This window comes from Colletotrichum godetiae (assembly GCF_030913485.1).
Source record: "Colletotrichum godetiae strain CBS 193.32 chromosome Unknown BDP55scaffold_23, whole genome shotgun sequence".
NCBI classification, from domain to species: Eukaryota; Fungi; Ascomycota; class Sordariomycetes; order Glomerellales; family Glomerellaceae; genus Colletotrichum; species Colletotrichum godetiae.
This window is the reverse complement of record NW_026851271.1, coordinates 407,168-420,649: the sequence shown is the minus strand read 5'-3', so window position 1 is coordinate 420,649 and position 13,482 is coordinate 407,168. Positions and strand designations below refer to the sequence as shown.

At 52.2% G+C, this 13,482-nt stretch overlaps 7 protein-coding genes across 7 annotated transcripts; 3 read left to right on the top strand and 4 right to left on the bottom strand.

Moving 5' to 3' along the window:
• Nucleotides 1–952: 952 nt before the first annotated feature.
• On the bottom strand, nucleotides 953–1,310 carry BDP55DRAFT_665575 (uncharacterized protein). The gene has a single exon (XM_060575048.1). It carries the CDS (start codon nucleotides 1,281–1,283, stop codon nucleotides 1,086–1,088), a length of 198 nt encoding a protein of 65 aa, XP_060429006.1. The 5' UTR covers nucleotides 1,284–1,310; the 3' UTR covers nucleotides 953–1,085.
• A 39-nt stretch (nucleotides 1,311–1,349) lies between these two features.
• BDP55DRAFT_665573 (uncharacterized protein) lies at nucleotides 1,350–1,976 on the bottom strand. The gene has a single exon (XM_060575047.1). The coding sequence runs from the start codon at nucleotides 1,847–1,849 to the stop codon at nucleotides 1,580–1,582; it is 270 nt and encodes an 89-aa protein (XP_060429005.1). The 5' UTR covers nucleotides 1,850–1,976; the 3' UTR covers nucleotides 1,350–1,579.
• Nucleotides 1,977–2,396: 420 nt separating this feature from the next.
• On the top strand, nucleotides 2,397–2,666 carry BDP55DRAFT_729237 (uncharacterized protein; the record flags this gene model as incomplete). Its single annotated transcript, XM_060579542.1, has 2 exons — nucleotides 2,397–2,514; nucleotides 2,581–2,666. The coding sequence occupies 2 exons, from the start codon at nucleotides 2,397–2,399 to the stop codon at nucleotides 2,664–2,666; spliced, it is 204 nt and encodes a 67-aa protein (XP_060429004.1).
• A 1,195-nt stretch (nucleotides 2,667–3,861) lies between these two features.
• On the top strand, nucleotides 3,862–5,147 carry BDP55DRAFT_166033 (uncharacterized protein). The gene is made up of 8 exons (XM_060565722.1): nucleotides 3,862–3,994; nucleotides 4,057–4,104; nucleotides 4,178–4,194; nucleotides 4,240–4,258; nucleotides 4,312–4,382; nucleotides 4,450–4,536; nucleotides 4,598–4,679; nucleotides 4,810–5,147. Exons 2-8 carry the CDS (start codon nucleotides 4,060–4,062, stop codon nucleotides 5,041–5,043), a joined length of 555 nt encoding a protein of 184 aa, XP_060429003.1. The 5' UTR covers nucleotides 3,862–3,994; nucleotides 4,057–4,059; the 3' UTR covers nucleotides 5,044–5,147.
• Nucleotides 5,148–5,783: 636 nt separating this feature from the next.
• BDP55DRAFT_665551 (uncharacterized protein) lies at nucleotides 5,784–7,030 on the bottom strand. Its single transcript, XM_060575046.1, has 2 exons — nucleotides 6,581–7,030; nucleotides 5,784–6,488 (listed from the first exon to the last, which is right to left on the bottom strand). The coding sequence occupies exons 1-2, from the start codon at nucleotides 6,907–6,909 to the stop codon at nucleotides 5,840–5,842; spliced, it is 978 nt and encodes a 325-aa protein (XP_060429002.1). The 5' UTR covers nucleotides 6,910–7,030; the 3' UTR covers nucleotides 5,784–5,839.
• BDP55DRAFT_166244 (uncharacterized protein) lies at nucleotides 6,715–7,950 on the bottom strand. Its single transcript, XM_060565723.1, has 4 exons — nucleotides 7,451–7,950; nucleotides 7,197–7,381; nucleotides 7,090–7,132; nucleotides 6,715–7,030 (listed from the first exon to the last, which is right to left on the bottom strand). Exons 1-4 carry the CDS (start codon nucleotides 7,728–7,730, stop codon nucleotides 6,909–6,911), a joined length of 630 nt encoding a protein of 209 aa, XP_060429001.1. The 5' UTR covers nucleotides 7,731–7,950; the 3' UTR covers nucleotides 6,715–6,908.
• A 1,537-nt stretch (nucleotides 7,951–9,487) lies between these two features.
• BDP55DRAFT_632642 (heterokaryon incompatibility protein-domain-containing protein) lies at nucleotides 9,488–11,925 on the top strand (the record flags this gene model as incomplete). Its single annotated transcript, XM_060572451.1, has 2 exons — nucleotides 9,488–10,088; nucleotides 10,145–11,925. 2 exons carry the CDS (start codon nucleotides 9,488–9,490, stop codon nucleotides 11,923–11,925), a joined length of 2,382 nt encoding a protein of 793 aa, XP_060429000.1.
• Between the last annotated feature and the right edge of the window lie 1,557 nt (nucleotides 11,926–13,482).

Here is a 13,482-nt window from a genome sequence, read left to right as displayed (position 1 = left end):
TGTATGAAATTGACATGTCTGTCGTCTGGAATGCGGTCAGATGGGTTGTCTTGGTGCTTCATCTATCCCGAATTCCAGTCCGCGGTGGGACAACACCACTCCACCGCAGTCAACGCCACTGTCACGACCACCCGCCAAGACAGCCTGCCACTTTGGGGGGCCCGGGAGCACCAGAAATTGGGATACGGGGTAAGGTTGTCTCCACGAACATTCCCCCCAAAGGTGGGTTGAGGACTGTTCGGGTTGGTGCGAGTTAGCTTCGTGTCTCAGTTAGGCTTGCGCCCAAAGGGAGGATTGACATGACACTTCCAGTTTGGGAGGCATCACAACATTGAAAAGGGTCAGGAGAGCGACTCGGGATGTGACTTGAGGTATCACGATAGTTTGTTCTTTCGCACGTATGTGCTGTGATGGATGTGGGATGCCGTGTGACGACCGGACTGCGGGGAGATCGCTCCCCTTGCAGTCGTGATGGAGGTCGTTCCCGGCAGAGCATCACTTTTTACGAATCGATTCGCGCTGCCAAGCATTTTTAGGCTGGCCGGATACATCAAGGCACTTTTACAGTGCGTTTTGAAGGTTTTGCAGATCTGTGCATCGTCAGTCTGCCTCGTGGTTGTGGCTGGCTGAGAAGCGGCGGCGTGCGGAGAGGGGTTGAGATGTTCTTGGCAAGTCGAATAACCGGCCGAGTGTGAGGTTGAAAGTCTTTTGCTGACTTGAAATCAGATGAAATTGGGTTGCCGGATATCTGCAAGGCTGGGACTGGTTCAGCTTGGCTCGTATCAGGTTTAATTCGTGAATGCCAACCGATGGTCGGCCTGCCTCCGTAGGCCGACCGGCCCCGCTTCTCCGAGTCGGGTCCGTCCGATCTCCTTCTGTCCCGTGCCGAGACATGTCGCCCAGGCCGGAGACTCCCTCACATGTCCGAGAGGTTGACTCCAACTCGGTGAGCTTGGGAGATCGACGATGATTCATTTTTCTTTCTCATTTTAGCAACTGTCACACCCACACAGGCGGAAACACGATGTCAATGTCGACGACTTTTGTCTCATACGCAGCCTACACCTTGTCCACCTCCACCTCCGTCAACTCCACCTCCAACCCCTCGAGCTTCCCTTCCAGAAGCTCGATCTTCCTCCCGCCGATGGCTCCCGGGCCTTGACTTCCTCCGCCATTTGGAACCGGCTCTGGTTCAGCAGGCCGTACGGCGTAATCGCCATCCCCTCGCTCCGGGAAAAGGGAATGATGTCCTGCTCCATATTCCGCATCGCGGCGCCCCACATGCCCCCTGATACACCGCAAAGAGCCAGGCCGTAAGTCGTGGTCGCGGACATACTAATTCGCCTGCGCCACGACCCAAACGGGCGTATCCGAGGTGTTCAAGCTTGCCTCAACTACGGGTGTCTTGATTTACGTATAATTGCTATTCCACGACGTAAAGAACCAACCGTTTGCTACTACATCGCATCCACTAGGTGTGAAAGAAAGGCTGCTCTTTGTTCCTCTGCTCTTTACATGCCATTTGAAGCCTATTGCTTGCTGACCATGACTTCTAAATCCGTAAGCTGTGTCTCATTGTCTAGCACTTGGTAGAACCGTCAACAATTGAGACTTGTAAATCAATGTTGTCATCCACGTAGCGGAGCCACTCGAATTCCAAACGCAGACCACCTACAGATAGTTGAGGAAAGATAGGGACTTTGGCCGTGGTCCCTCTTGGCGTTAGTTTTGAGTTGGACCTTTTGTATACAGCTGAAGTCGAAGGATTGATCTTTTGTCTACTCTGCGGTAATAGAGTGGGTAGAAAACAAAAGATCAACGGTCGGCCGACCGCCAAGACCGCCCACATGCCCGCAGCTAGGGCAGCAGAGTTCCTGACTTTGACAGATGGGTCTTTGACGGAGTCGGCTCATTGGGTGTCTGGAACATGACCTACCAGGGTCCCGAGTTGAGAAGTCCCGGGATAGCAATCTTATCTCGATGATCAATTTTTGGTGCGTCGCCATCGCGAGGCTGAGGAAGTGGGTTAGGATTGTAGGCGATGTGAATGGGGCAGAGATTTGCAGTGGGATGGAATGACTTTGTGTTTTCATGCCAAGAGGGAATCCATTTTGGTGAGCGCTATTGTGTATGCCAAGACGATTTACGTGATCCTTTGGCTTGGAGTTGAGGGAGTTTTGTCCAGACGTAGAGATTATGGGCTGATTGTAATACCTGGGCTTCTGAAGTCTCCAGGCATCGAATACTCAAAGTAAGGAGATTATCGGGCAGAGCGAGTATAAATATGAGGTCTAGTTCCAGGCAGACTCTCATTCTAACAACAGCAACAGCAACAGACTCAACAAACTCATCTGCGTGATTATAATCCAAATTACCGCTCAACTACCTCAACCACAATGCTTTTCAAGACCTTTTTCCTCATCACTGCCATGGTGGCCCCCTCGGTCCTCGCGCAATGCACGGGAGCGCCGTTCCAGGGGACTTGCAACGACTGCGTTGTCGAGTGCCACGATAGTGAGTCTAGCTTGGAGAAACCTTAACATGTCCAACATATAGATCTATCCACTGACCAAATTGAAGCCTACAATGGACCGGGCAGACAAGAATCGCTTCAGCGGGCCAGTTGCCAGTTTGCCTGCCTCGCGTTTTGCGACGACTGCGACTAAGGGACGACGGTGAAGGCCATAGTTTATCAATACATTGAAAGTCTTCGTGGTGCATAGTCATGTGCGTCTACGCCTGAGGTTTCGGAGGCTGATCTGAAGAATACGTTGGTCAAATGGTGGCGTAGAGATAGTTGTGGATTCTCAAGGAACACTGGCCAATTCATTTCAATAGCCTTGAATATCAGTGTTCAGAAAATTATATGAAACTCATCTTTGCAAATATACTCTTAGCATAATGTCACTGAGTTTGCTGGAGATGTGCCTCGGAGGTGACGCCACCAACACACATCCACGGTCAACCTTTAAGCTCTCGCTCATCCATCACGCCCCTCACTGACAGCTCCAGAGACAGACCACTGCTTTCGACTCGACTTTCAACAGCCATCAGTGACCCTTTCCCCCACATCGATTGACATCTCGCGCGACTGCTGGCCCCGGGCAACGCAGCCGTCAACGTCCTCCGCCGAGGGTTGATGAGCCGTCGTCGCCCGGTACGCCACGCCACTCTCCTACGTCTCTCTCTCATAGATTGATCACGAACCAAACGTCAACCAAGTTCCCTTGCTGACCGTACGGGGAACAGCAGACTTCCAACCACTTCCATCCGCCGCGAGCGTCTTCCTCCCATCAGTGAGCAACTGAACCCCGTTCACGCACCGTAGATCTCTAGGCTCAACTGACTCTTAGGTTACGGTTCTCGCTGCAGTACTGTCTGCCGTCAGCAACGTTCAAATCCGACTTCCGTCAGTAAGCGCCGGTCAGCACTGGGACCATGAAACATCGGGGGGCTAACGGGCGTTGGACCAGCAACAGCCCGACCATGCGCCACGTACCTATTGCGAGTAAGTCCATGTCTCCCCTCTTCGGGATTGACTCTTGTACGTGAATCTTTCTGACCTTCAGTTTCGTTACAAGCAGAGCAGCGTCAGATGCGCAAGGCCCTCAAGGAGCGGGCAGCCGTCGCCATGACATCGTCAAAAACCCCAACATCGTCCTCGGCAGTCCAGCGTTTGGTCATCTCGAAGCGGAACACCGGCTCTACTCCTTTGACACAGTAAAACACATAATCGGAGACGTCGGTACCGTCCATCTTCAGCACGGCAAGGGCGAACAGCATAACGTGTGCGTCTCGGTCCCACTCTACGTACTAAGCGTCTACACGTTGATCTTTTTATGTCTTGTTCTAGTCTCTCTCTCAAAAGAGGCGCAGCGAGGGGAAGTATGGCGCCGAGGAGCAGGGCACGCGTCTGAGGATGTGGTGAAGGCCTAGGTCAACGGCATACATGCCCAGGCGACGGCCGACGAGGTCTGGGCCGTAAAACCCAGCAGTCAGACAAGTCTCGTCGGTATTTCTAGGCGGCCGTCAGAATGCTAACATGATGTCCTTCATGTTATGGGCAGTTCCATTGGGTTGGGCGGGGTTGTTCGAGGCATCGCGGTTAGTTGACACGTTTTTCCTCTTGTCATACAGTCATTCACCATAGCTCATCACTGACTTACCCCCTCTAAAGTGTATGTCGTCAATGGTGTACGTTACCTCCCACTCACTCATTACTCGTGCTAAGTTGGCAAGGTTGAGCAGTCGGCTTGCTGTGGGCATCGCCTCCCTCCACCATTGGCTTACGCTGCGCTGACCCATCGTGAGTGGAAGCAAAGGTGTTGTGGATGTGAGAGGATCTTGAGGAAGAAGAGATCTGTCCGCTTTTCGACAACTCGGTAAGCCTTGTGCTCAACCCTGAACCTCGCTGTATGACCGTCATGCTGACCGCCGGTACCTACTCAGCTCAGTAGACGAATCTCTCATGCCCGCCTCGAAGGCAACAAGGTACTGTAAAGTATGTTGGTACGTCAGGACATTTGCGGACACGCCGTGAGTAAGGTTCCGCCACTATTGCCATGTCCGTCTTGATCATGCGGCTTCTAATGCACAGCAGTTCGGCGCCACGCGGGCCAGAAGGTTCAAAAGGTGCGGCAGCGCAACCTTGGGCGGCTCCGACCTTGATGGCATCACCGGTAAGCCCCGGCACTGGCACAGCCCTTGCACGTTTTCTTCCCCTTCTTCATGTTGATGTGTCTCTTGTTCTTGTTCTCATTTCTGGTTCAGTGACAGTCGCGGCTAACCACTTTTACGTGCCTATCATAGTCGTGGCCGAGTAGACGCTGGAGCGGACTGTGCGACGTTGAACAAATCATGCAAACGAACCATTTCCTGACCATTGCCAACTGGAGAGAAGCCCAGCCTGGTTTGACCGTGTTTGCTAGAGCTTCCGGCCCGATGCACCCTCCCCGTGCTGGGTGCAGATGTTATCTGAGACGAGCCTGGAGACCGTGCTGCTCCTCTCTAGGTCAGACAACGACGGATTGGACAAAGAGGTAGTTGCGGATGAGTTGAAACTATGGGTTCTATCAGAGTCTGGCAGTGGGCACAAAACTTTAAGGTTCTGACACGGAACCGTACATGTAGTCTGGACTCGGTTCTATGAGTTTGTTGGCGTTACTGGTCATCGAGGACAGCAGCGATCAGGGAGGGGACGAGAGATACACCGTCAGCAAGAACTCCGTAACTAGTTACTTGGAGTTCTGATTTAGTTAGTACTGTTCACACCAGGCTTGGTCCACAGTGGGAAAAGTTTATCTTCTATCTCACGTCGCATCCTACCCCATGAGCATGTAAATTTGGCAGAATAGTATCCTAGGTAAACCGAAACGTAGCACAAGACATGATAGGAGTCCTTGTACAAAGGGAAATCCCTTCGTCTCACAGACTTCAAGTCACTTTCACCGAGGGACATGAGTCCATATGAAACCCAAAAAGGTTTTCACTCCGAGATGCTAAGGAATCTTTCCATAACCTTCCACTCGTCCTAGCTTTCCTCGTATCACCATTGACTCTTTGGCTCCAAACCGGTCCGATGATCTTCTAGACAAGGTGGGGCACTGTATAATTCATACGAACCTTGCAGACTCCGTGATCGGAGAAATCCATAATCAGGTCATGAAGTGGGAAAATTGTATTGCTCTACTACTAAAATACAGCCGTCAAAGTTTTGTCTGGTATCTGTGTGATGATGTCTCCCTCCCGACGCCTGTAACTCCGTCGCACTAGCTAAAAAAAAAAAGAAGAAAAAAAACCTCGAGAATGGCAGGGACCCCTCCAGTCCTCCAACCGGCTTTTAGTCGTATGGTGTCCGAGGAAGAGCCTTGACCCGTGCTTCAGGCCGGCCGTACACTGAAAACTTTGACTGCAGACTCGGATTGGAACCAACGCTGGGCGTCCGCAGATGGGGAGCGCCGACCCCCTGGCTCACAAACTGTCCAGCCGGGTTGATGTGAGCCCTAGGCGGGGGCACACCCCTTGGCGAGCCGAGAATCGATTCAGGACTTATGCTTTCATGACTTCCGTACGGTAGCCTTGGGCTAAGGTTGCCACCAGTGGGAAACTGGGGGCTGTAGTTGCCGCTCTGGAGAAACTTTGGGCTCATGTCGGCCAGGGAGAACTCGTCTACTTGCTGCGGGCGTCGAGCTGGTGGATGGGGTGGAGACGCGGCGGCAGAGTCTCCCAAAGAGAGGGACAGGTTTTGTTTGTGTCTATTCCTCCGCGAAAGTCCCTTTAGCATAAAGGTGTCGTGAATTTTGCGTTGAAACGTCTTGGTCGTCCCAAAGACGAGAAATGCGACCAGGCTCGGTGTCACGCCGGCCACGTAACCCCTGATACTGGATCGTGCCCGCTTCACGCTGAGGTCGGGCTCCAGGTTATCGGCGGTATCGATGGTGTGGCTTGCGGCGGCGATGCGAGGTATCACATTTGTGTACTCGAACACACTGTATGTATATGTACAATGGTTAGCATTCATCCTGGCGCAAGGTTGAACATCCGAGTACCCAGTTGTCCGGTCAGATGTGGCGTGACTGACCAAAGCACCGCGAAGGCGATCGATAGTCGAATCACCAACCAACTGTCATATGTGTTGTTGGTGCCGGCACCGCTGTATGCTCGACTTCGCCCGCCTCGGCTTGAACCACTTCCCAGCCAGACGGACCGCGCCTTGCTACTAGGAAGCGAGGAGTCAATGTCCGCGTTCCCGTATAGCACGTTCCAACTGGTGAGGTTCCGTCGTGAGTGGACGTATTTCAAAAGGATCATGAGCAGCAGCACAGCACTCCCAAAGAGGCTGAGGACGAATTGTGTATTGGCAACAAACATGTACACCAGGAACGATTCCTGGGCTGGCGGGGAATGCATCAGGCCGACGGTGATACTAGTGAGAATGATGGGCAGGACTCTTCCCACGATGGAGATGGTGTGAGTTGTCCTCGGCGTTGTCGCGAACCAGCCGTAGACGCTAGCGGCCAGGGATAAGGCACTTTGTCAATGTTAGAAACACGATGCCTCTCATGAAGGGACTCTTGATATCGGGCTTACAAGAAGAAGACAAACGTCGATGCAATGGTGAACCCAAAGATGCCTGTCGTCCCGGTCAGTCAGCGCCGCACGTCATCGACGTTTATATGAGGCAGCCACGCACGAACGTAGCTGAGCACGAGCTTGATGCCCTGGGATCCCTTGTGATATTGAACCTCCGCATTGTCGGCGTTTTGTCTCGCATAGTAAAATTGTTCCGTCAAGATATCTCGCCAATAGGCGTAGTCGTAGAATTGTTGGCAAATACTTGTCGTCGTGATGATGAGAGTAGCGTAGGAGATGCAGGCAATGTCTATTCAGAATGTGTAAGACGGAGCCCGGTGGCCGTGAGATGATGGGGGATGAAGGATCGGCAACATACAGCTTGTCCGGTCATTATGCGTCCAAAGGAGCCATACCAGTAGTATATTAGAGAAGAAGCAAATGAAGGAGTAGCATATTACCGCGACAGCTTCGGCATCGACAGCGGCCGGGAGTTGGAATACCATCACGACAATTACTTGCGCTGCGACGTCATCCGTACATGGCGATTTCGCAAGAAACCGAGTTGTAGGGGGCCGAGCTTCTTTGGTCTCCTGAGATTCCTCAAGCTCAGACGAGGGGATGCCACGTTTTTGATGCGCACCCAACCGTCTGCCCATCTTACAAATCCGTGCATCCCCCTCCCCGCCGGAAGCTGCAGATGCTGGGAATCTCAGCCCCGTGTGGGGAGGCTCTGTTGATGGTTTCTTTTCCAGCTCGCCATCCGACACGGAAATCTATACAGTCATGCTGTCTTATTGCGTGGGAAGATGACTCGCTCAAGACGAGGGGTCTCCTTTGGGATGGATTCCCCATCTCCCCGAAACGAACCCCTGGTCAAAGCCTATCGCGTGGACCGACAGAGGAAGCACAAGGTTGCGCTGCTAGCCGGATAGGTAAACCGAGATGGTGACCCTGACTCGTCCATCGACCATTGCTGCAACCATACCTGAGTTTTTTGCATATTAAAATAGCGTCTGGTATAGTACCGAGTGAGCGTGATATCGGACAGCACGTGTTGTCCGGGTATCACTGGTACGCCCGAACCTGATTGAAGTACCATGTCGCTGCACTCCAAGTCGCAACTTGAGACTGCCGGATCAAACTCTCGGTACGAATACCATGCCCCATGGGATGATGAGACAATTAGACGCGACAATCCGAGTTGGATTCCTTCTCGCCGCGCGGGAGTTCATGCCATCGCATCTTTACGACAGAAATCGCAAGTTGCAATGGGCGCCAGTGTCTACTCAAGTACTCCGTCAGACCTGCCACGCGGGCCTCCGAAGATCCTGAGGTCCAACAAGCCCGCATGCGGATACATGTGGAGTGCGAAGTGGGTAATAGCCCCGAAAAGAAACACGGGTGATCGATCTAGCACCTCGTGTCCAACGGTCGGCGGACAGTAGGGCCGGGTCAACGGAGTGCCGACCTTTCCACTCCACGAGCCGCTTATGGCCCGTTGCTGGATGAAGGGAATGGCATGATGCCACTCGCCAAAGTCCATTGAGCCTTTAATGAGACTTTGTACGACTTGGAGTCTATCTATGTTGCTTGACAATCTGGTTCACCTTAACTTTTCCAATAGGTAACACCATGTAGCTGAGCCTTTAAAGTCTGCCCGCCGTGGTGACAAGGATGAAGGTTGATTCCCTGTTTTGAGCAGCTGTCAGACACGAAAATTCAGGATCAATCCAAGAATGTAGCCAGAGAAGACTTGTGGTGATATGTGATGTGGATAGAAGGAATATGTACATGTAAACATGATTGCTGAAGTTCTTGTTTTCTTTGCTGCTGAGATATGGCAAACCTGATCCCAGACGTAGGAAAACCGCAATATTGAGCGCTTCGCGCTGAACGCGGCTCGGACGAAGCGCGTAATTCCTCGCAGGAGCTGGGTTTATCACTTGTGGTGTCAATGTAGAACATATTGATAGCAAAGACTAACTCGAGAGTGCCTGTCCGAAAGGGCATGATACACAATGCCCAGTGCAGGCCAGAGTAATTCCCGATTTGCGTATCTGTATTGAGAATCGCTAGTTGCCCGTGAAAGGTGCCTGTTGCTGATTCGCCCAAGTCCTTCCAGCTGAAGTTGAGGCCCATGAACAGACCGACGCTATGAGTGATCGGCATCTCAGCTCTTCTATTTTGCGCTCAGCCACCACCACTCTAGGGGCGAAGCGCGCGCCTGATTTCTTGGCGCTGTATCCCACGAAGTTCGGGTTCTGGGGAGTTGACAAGAAAGCCTCGCGTTCCTGGCTGCCCCTATCTAAATGCTTCATGTCGTCCATATAAATTGACCTGGAGGGTTCTCATAACTTGAGCGCCCCGGCTCCGTTCTATAGTCTCATGCACCTGGAGACAGAATCAAATAAACATGGGACTGACACTCCAAGTTGACACCGACAACGACAACGTCAGCCAGGAGGAGAACGACTGGCTGCAATATCAGGAACAGGCCGAGTCTGGCAGCGACTGGGACTCGGACGATGAGTTCTTCGACGAAAAATCAAATAACCCTTTCATCCGAGCCGGCTTCATTGCCTTGAACTTGGCGAAAAAATGTGACACGTTCTTCGCCAAGGTTGGGATACGGAAGGCTGAAATGTTCCGTCACCCCCGGACTGGAAATTGCATGAAATGTGGAGGCATGAACCAAGGGTTCTTCTCTGCAATCATGAGTATTGAAATGGGTGCCGCGGCTGGGTGTCCGTCTTGCAGTATCATCAAAGCTGGCGTGCGAGCATGCCTACCAAGGCATATTGCCCGTAGCTCCAAAGTCTCTGTGATGGAGAGTTGGAACTCGGGATGTGCTGGACGCCAGTTTATCAGAACGAAAAGGAGATCAGCAACAATCCCCGGTGCTTACGGCGTCATCGTTATCAGGAGCAGCCATCTAGATATCAGCAATGTCTTTGTCCGCTCGACGGAGTTGCGAGAGGATGTTGTTGCCGAACTCAACTTTTTCGGCACCAAAGGTGAGTCAAGTGTCTAGAGTGTAATCTGCCAGGCCGTTCTAATGCCAGGACAACAGAGGAACCGGCATCGTGGGACTCCATCGGCCTCGCTTACCACATATCCGGAGACACGTCCTCAGACGAAGCTTTTCGGTGGTTCCGAGCGCGCCTAGAGCACTGCATTTCGGAGCACTCATTATGCAAGGCGGCAGACAACGACGGCCGAATGCCAACCCGGGTTCTGGACTTAGGGCCTTTCGATGGTCTTACTGAAAGCGAGGGTTCGCAAGAGACATCCGATGGTGATATCCGACTTCACGAGACCCGAGGTACTTGCGACAGATATGTCTGTTTGAGCTACTGCTGGGGGGGCACCATAGATATCCGCTTGACCAAAGAACGATATCACTCATACACAAATCGCATTACTTGGTCATCCTTACCTCAAGGGTATCGAGATGCAATTGGACTGACGCGCAAGCTTGGAATCCGCTACATCTGGATTGACTCGCTTTGTATCATTCAGGACGACAAGGAGGATTGGAGGGCAGAGGCAGCTCGCATGGCATCTATCTTCCAAGGTGCTCACGTCACCATCTCAGGGACGAAGTCCTCGAGCCCCCACCAGAGCTACTTCACGCAAAGCCCAGACAAGTACATGGCAAAGAGAGTAGAGCATTACGATGGCGAAGGGAAGAGATGGTTTGCAAACGTGCGGCAGACCGTTCCGCACTTCTTCTCGTCCGACGCATCTGGGGAACCAAACTACAGTCCGGGCGACTTCCCTTTGCTAAACCGTGGCTGGGTGTTCCAGGAGCGTCTTCTATCTCCCCGAATACTACACCTGGGTGACGTAGAGATGGCGTGGGAATGCAACGAGGTCTGCGCCTGCGAATGCATGGGAGAGACCACAACATACGAGACCGAACCGAGATGGGCGCATACCAAAGGTGCTCACGCACGAAACCTAGCATCTGCTACTGAGGCCAAAGAGCTATACCCAGATTGGCGCAGCACGGTAGAGAACTACAAGAAGACGAGGCTCACCTATCAGAATGACATCCTCCCGGCCATTGCAGGTGTTGTAAAGAATATGCAGAGATTCCGAAAGGACAAGTACTTAGCCGGGATCTGGGAAGACAGCCTACTCGACGATCTCGCCTGGCAGGCTACTCAAAGCGTTTTACACCGGCCAGACAAATGGACAGCACCAACGTGGTCATGGGCATCCGTGACTTCAAAGATCAACTACTCCAACCTGCGTACGATCCTGGCGTCTAAGTTCCTTGTAGAACCCGATCTGAAGGCGCAAAGGACCGTGGTCATTGAAGCTTCAACAGAGTCTGCTGGAGCAGATCCCACGATCGAGGTCATCTCGGGTCACATAGCTCTTTCCGGCCCGATGATTACAGCGCGCTTAGAGTGTGACGAAGAGGAGGAAAATAACGATCTTCTCCGAACATATTACGCTTTCCATGGTAGCACGATGTTCGAGATAGCCCCTGACTACGATTTCCGGGCGCCAGGGAAAGACTGTGTGCCGCTCGGCAGCACTATTTATCTCTTACACTTGTGCAGAGAGCCGGAACTTCGAAACAAGAACGGTACAGGCTATAAGAAGATGCCAACCAAAGTCTTTTCCCTCGTCCTCCGAAAGGTGGCTGATGGTGAAGGCACTCATGCCGATAGCGGTCCAAGTAGCAAACTTGAAGGCAACGTAAAGAGCGATGAGTCTTCAATGGGGCCCAATGATGGGACGTACGAAAGGATTGGAATATTAATCTTAACCAGCGATGAAGATGGGATGGAGGATTACGTGGTAGAGAATGGCCGAGACTGCGTGGTGAAGTTGATCTGACCTGGCCACGTTTGCTGTTGGAAAAAAGAGCTGTGGGCAGTATCTCGTCACCAGGCTTAGGCTTCACACATTGTGGGAGGAATTCTCATATTTTTGCCAACTAAGTTGCTTGAGCATGTGGTGCTACGCCACATCTCAAACATGGAGGGATATTTGTCTTGGGAATCAGACCAGAATGTACCGAGTTTTATACCTGATTGCTCGAACTCGAGAAGTAATTGCCGCGTGAGTGTTTACACCGGTCACACTGGCATAACTATGGAGACTGGCGACAGCAAAAGTCCTTTCCGCAACAAATTCTCTTGAATCAGAGTCAAAGAAGAGTCAGATGTCATTGCTGTGATCTGGACAGGTCGATGTATCCTCTTCCTTGAGGTCGCCAAACGGAAGTCAAAGTTTCTTTGTAAATTGACATGTACACTCTGGCGTAGAGGAGCTCATGATAAGCCTGTTGAACGGGAGAACTCGGAACAGACCAGACTTGAGGCGCTCACAAGGTTCGAAACCCTAGCTAGCAGACTCTTGGCCGATGCCAACTGACTTGGCGGGCTTTCAGAACCATGCGGACACCTTTGCCACCGCGGCCTCTCAGCCTAGCGCCGAGGTGAATACTATTTCGTTGGGAACAACAAAGATTCTAGCTAGCCACTTCAGCTGGAAATGAGGGCTAGAATGTAGAACACTTCTTGAACGCCGGCTATCAGTTAAGTAATGCTGCATATTCCGACACACACTCATCTCGAAGATTGAGCTCGAAGAAGCAATGAACCGGTCCAATTCCATGGGTTAGATACACACATCTTGACTTCCATGGCCTGTTCCACAGTCTCCGCTATACAGCCCCGAAGCAGAGGTCTTGGATGAGGGGCCAATCGTGAGACCTTCTTCGCATGCTTTTGCCGTAGCCGTTGCTGATTTGGAAAAAGAGCGAACCAACGTGAGCGAGGCAATGTGAAAGGCTGCAGCGCAACAGATCCGGACATTTTGCACATTGCGGGGCGATCATTTGAATCTTAATAGCTTACCCATACTTTATATCTCAGACCTCACAGTCCATATACATTGAGCATGTACCTTGTAGGCTGGGACCAGCGGCGATGTGCTAAGGTGGCTTTGGCAAGTCTTACTCAAACGCACTTGGCCGCCGTTCATCAGAACACGCGCTTGGAGAGCTGGACCTGGGCCACAAGTAGCGAACGAAAATATTGCGGCCGGAAGACAGTCGACAGAAAATGTATTTTCGGGGCCTAGACTGTTCAGTCCGTATGTCAGTATCAATAATCGCACCAAACTCTCCCACCCCCGCTTGGGAGCTGGCCCTGTGTGATTCTTGCCCACAGCAACCCGAGAGTAAGAAGCCATGCAACTTCCCCACGGGGACGTGAGAGATGGGCATCAAAGATACAGGTCTATGGTATTGGCCGACATACACCAAGACCCCATTGCATTGCGGTGGCGCGCTGCAGCCAAGCCGTTTCTTGGACCGGTATTCCAGCCGCAGCCACCAACGGCGTTCACTCCGGCGTGAACAACCCTCCCAATCTCTGTGGATAGGAC

Bases quoted from the DNA above. Each gene is read 5' to 3' on its own strand.
- BDP55DRAFT_665551 (XM_060575046.1), bottom strand. From the start codon at position 6,909: ATGCATTCCCCGCCAGCCCAGGAATCGTTCCTGGTGTACATGTTTGTT. The intron at 6,489-6,580 runs GTCAGTCACGCC...ATATACATACAG, and splicing joins ATCGCCTTCGCGGTGCTTTG to TGTGTTCGAGTACACAAATG.
- BDP55DRAFT_166244 (XM_060565723.1), bottom strand. From the start codon at position 7,730: ATGGGCAGACGGTTGGGTGCGCATCAAAAACGTGGCATCCCCTCGTCT. The intron at 7,382-7,450 runs GTATGTTGCCGA...CATTCTGAATAG, and splicing joins GCATAATGACCGGACAAGCT to ACATTGCCTGCATCTCCTAC. The intron at 7,133-7,196 runs GTTCGTGCGTGG...CCGGGACGACAG, and splicing joins TCAAGCTCGTGCTCAGCTAC to GCATCTTTGGGTTCACCATT.
- BDP55DRAFT_665575 (XM_060575048.1), bottom strand. From the start codon at position 1,283: ATGTGGGGCGCCGCGATGCGGAATATGGAGCAGGACATCATTCCCTTT.
- BDP55DRAFT_665573 (XM_060575047.1), bottom strand. From the start codon at position 1,849: ATGTGGGCGGTCTTGGCGGTCGGCCGACCGTTGATCTTTTGTTTTCTA.
- BDP55DRAFT_166033 (XM_060565722.1), top strand. From the start codon at position 4,060: ATGGGCAGTTCCATTGGGTTGGGCGGGGTTGTTCGAGGCATCGCG. The intron at 4,537-4,597 runs GTGAGTAAGGTT...TCTAATGCACAG, and splicing joins AGGACATTTGCGGACACGCC to CAGTTCGGCGCCACGCGGGC. The intron at 4,680-4,809 runs GTAAGCCCCGGC...TGCCTATCATAG, and splicing joins CGACCTTGATGGCATCACCG to TCGTGGCCGAGTAGACGCTG.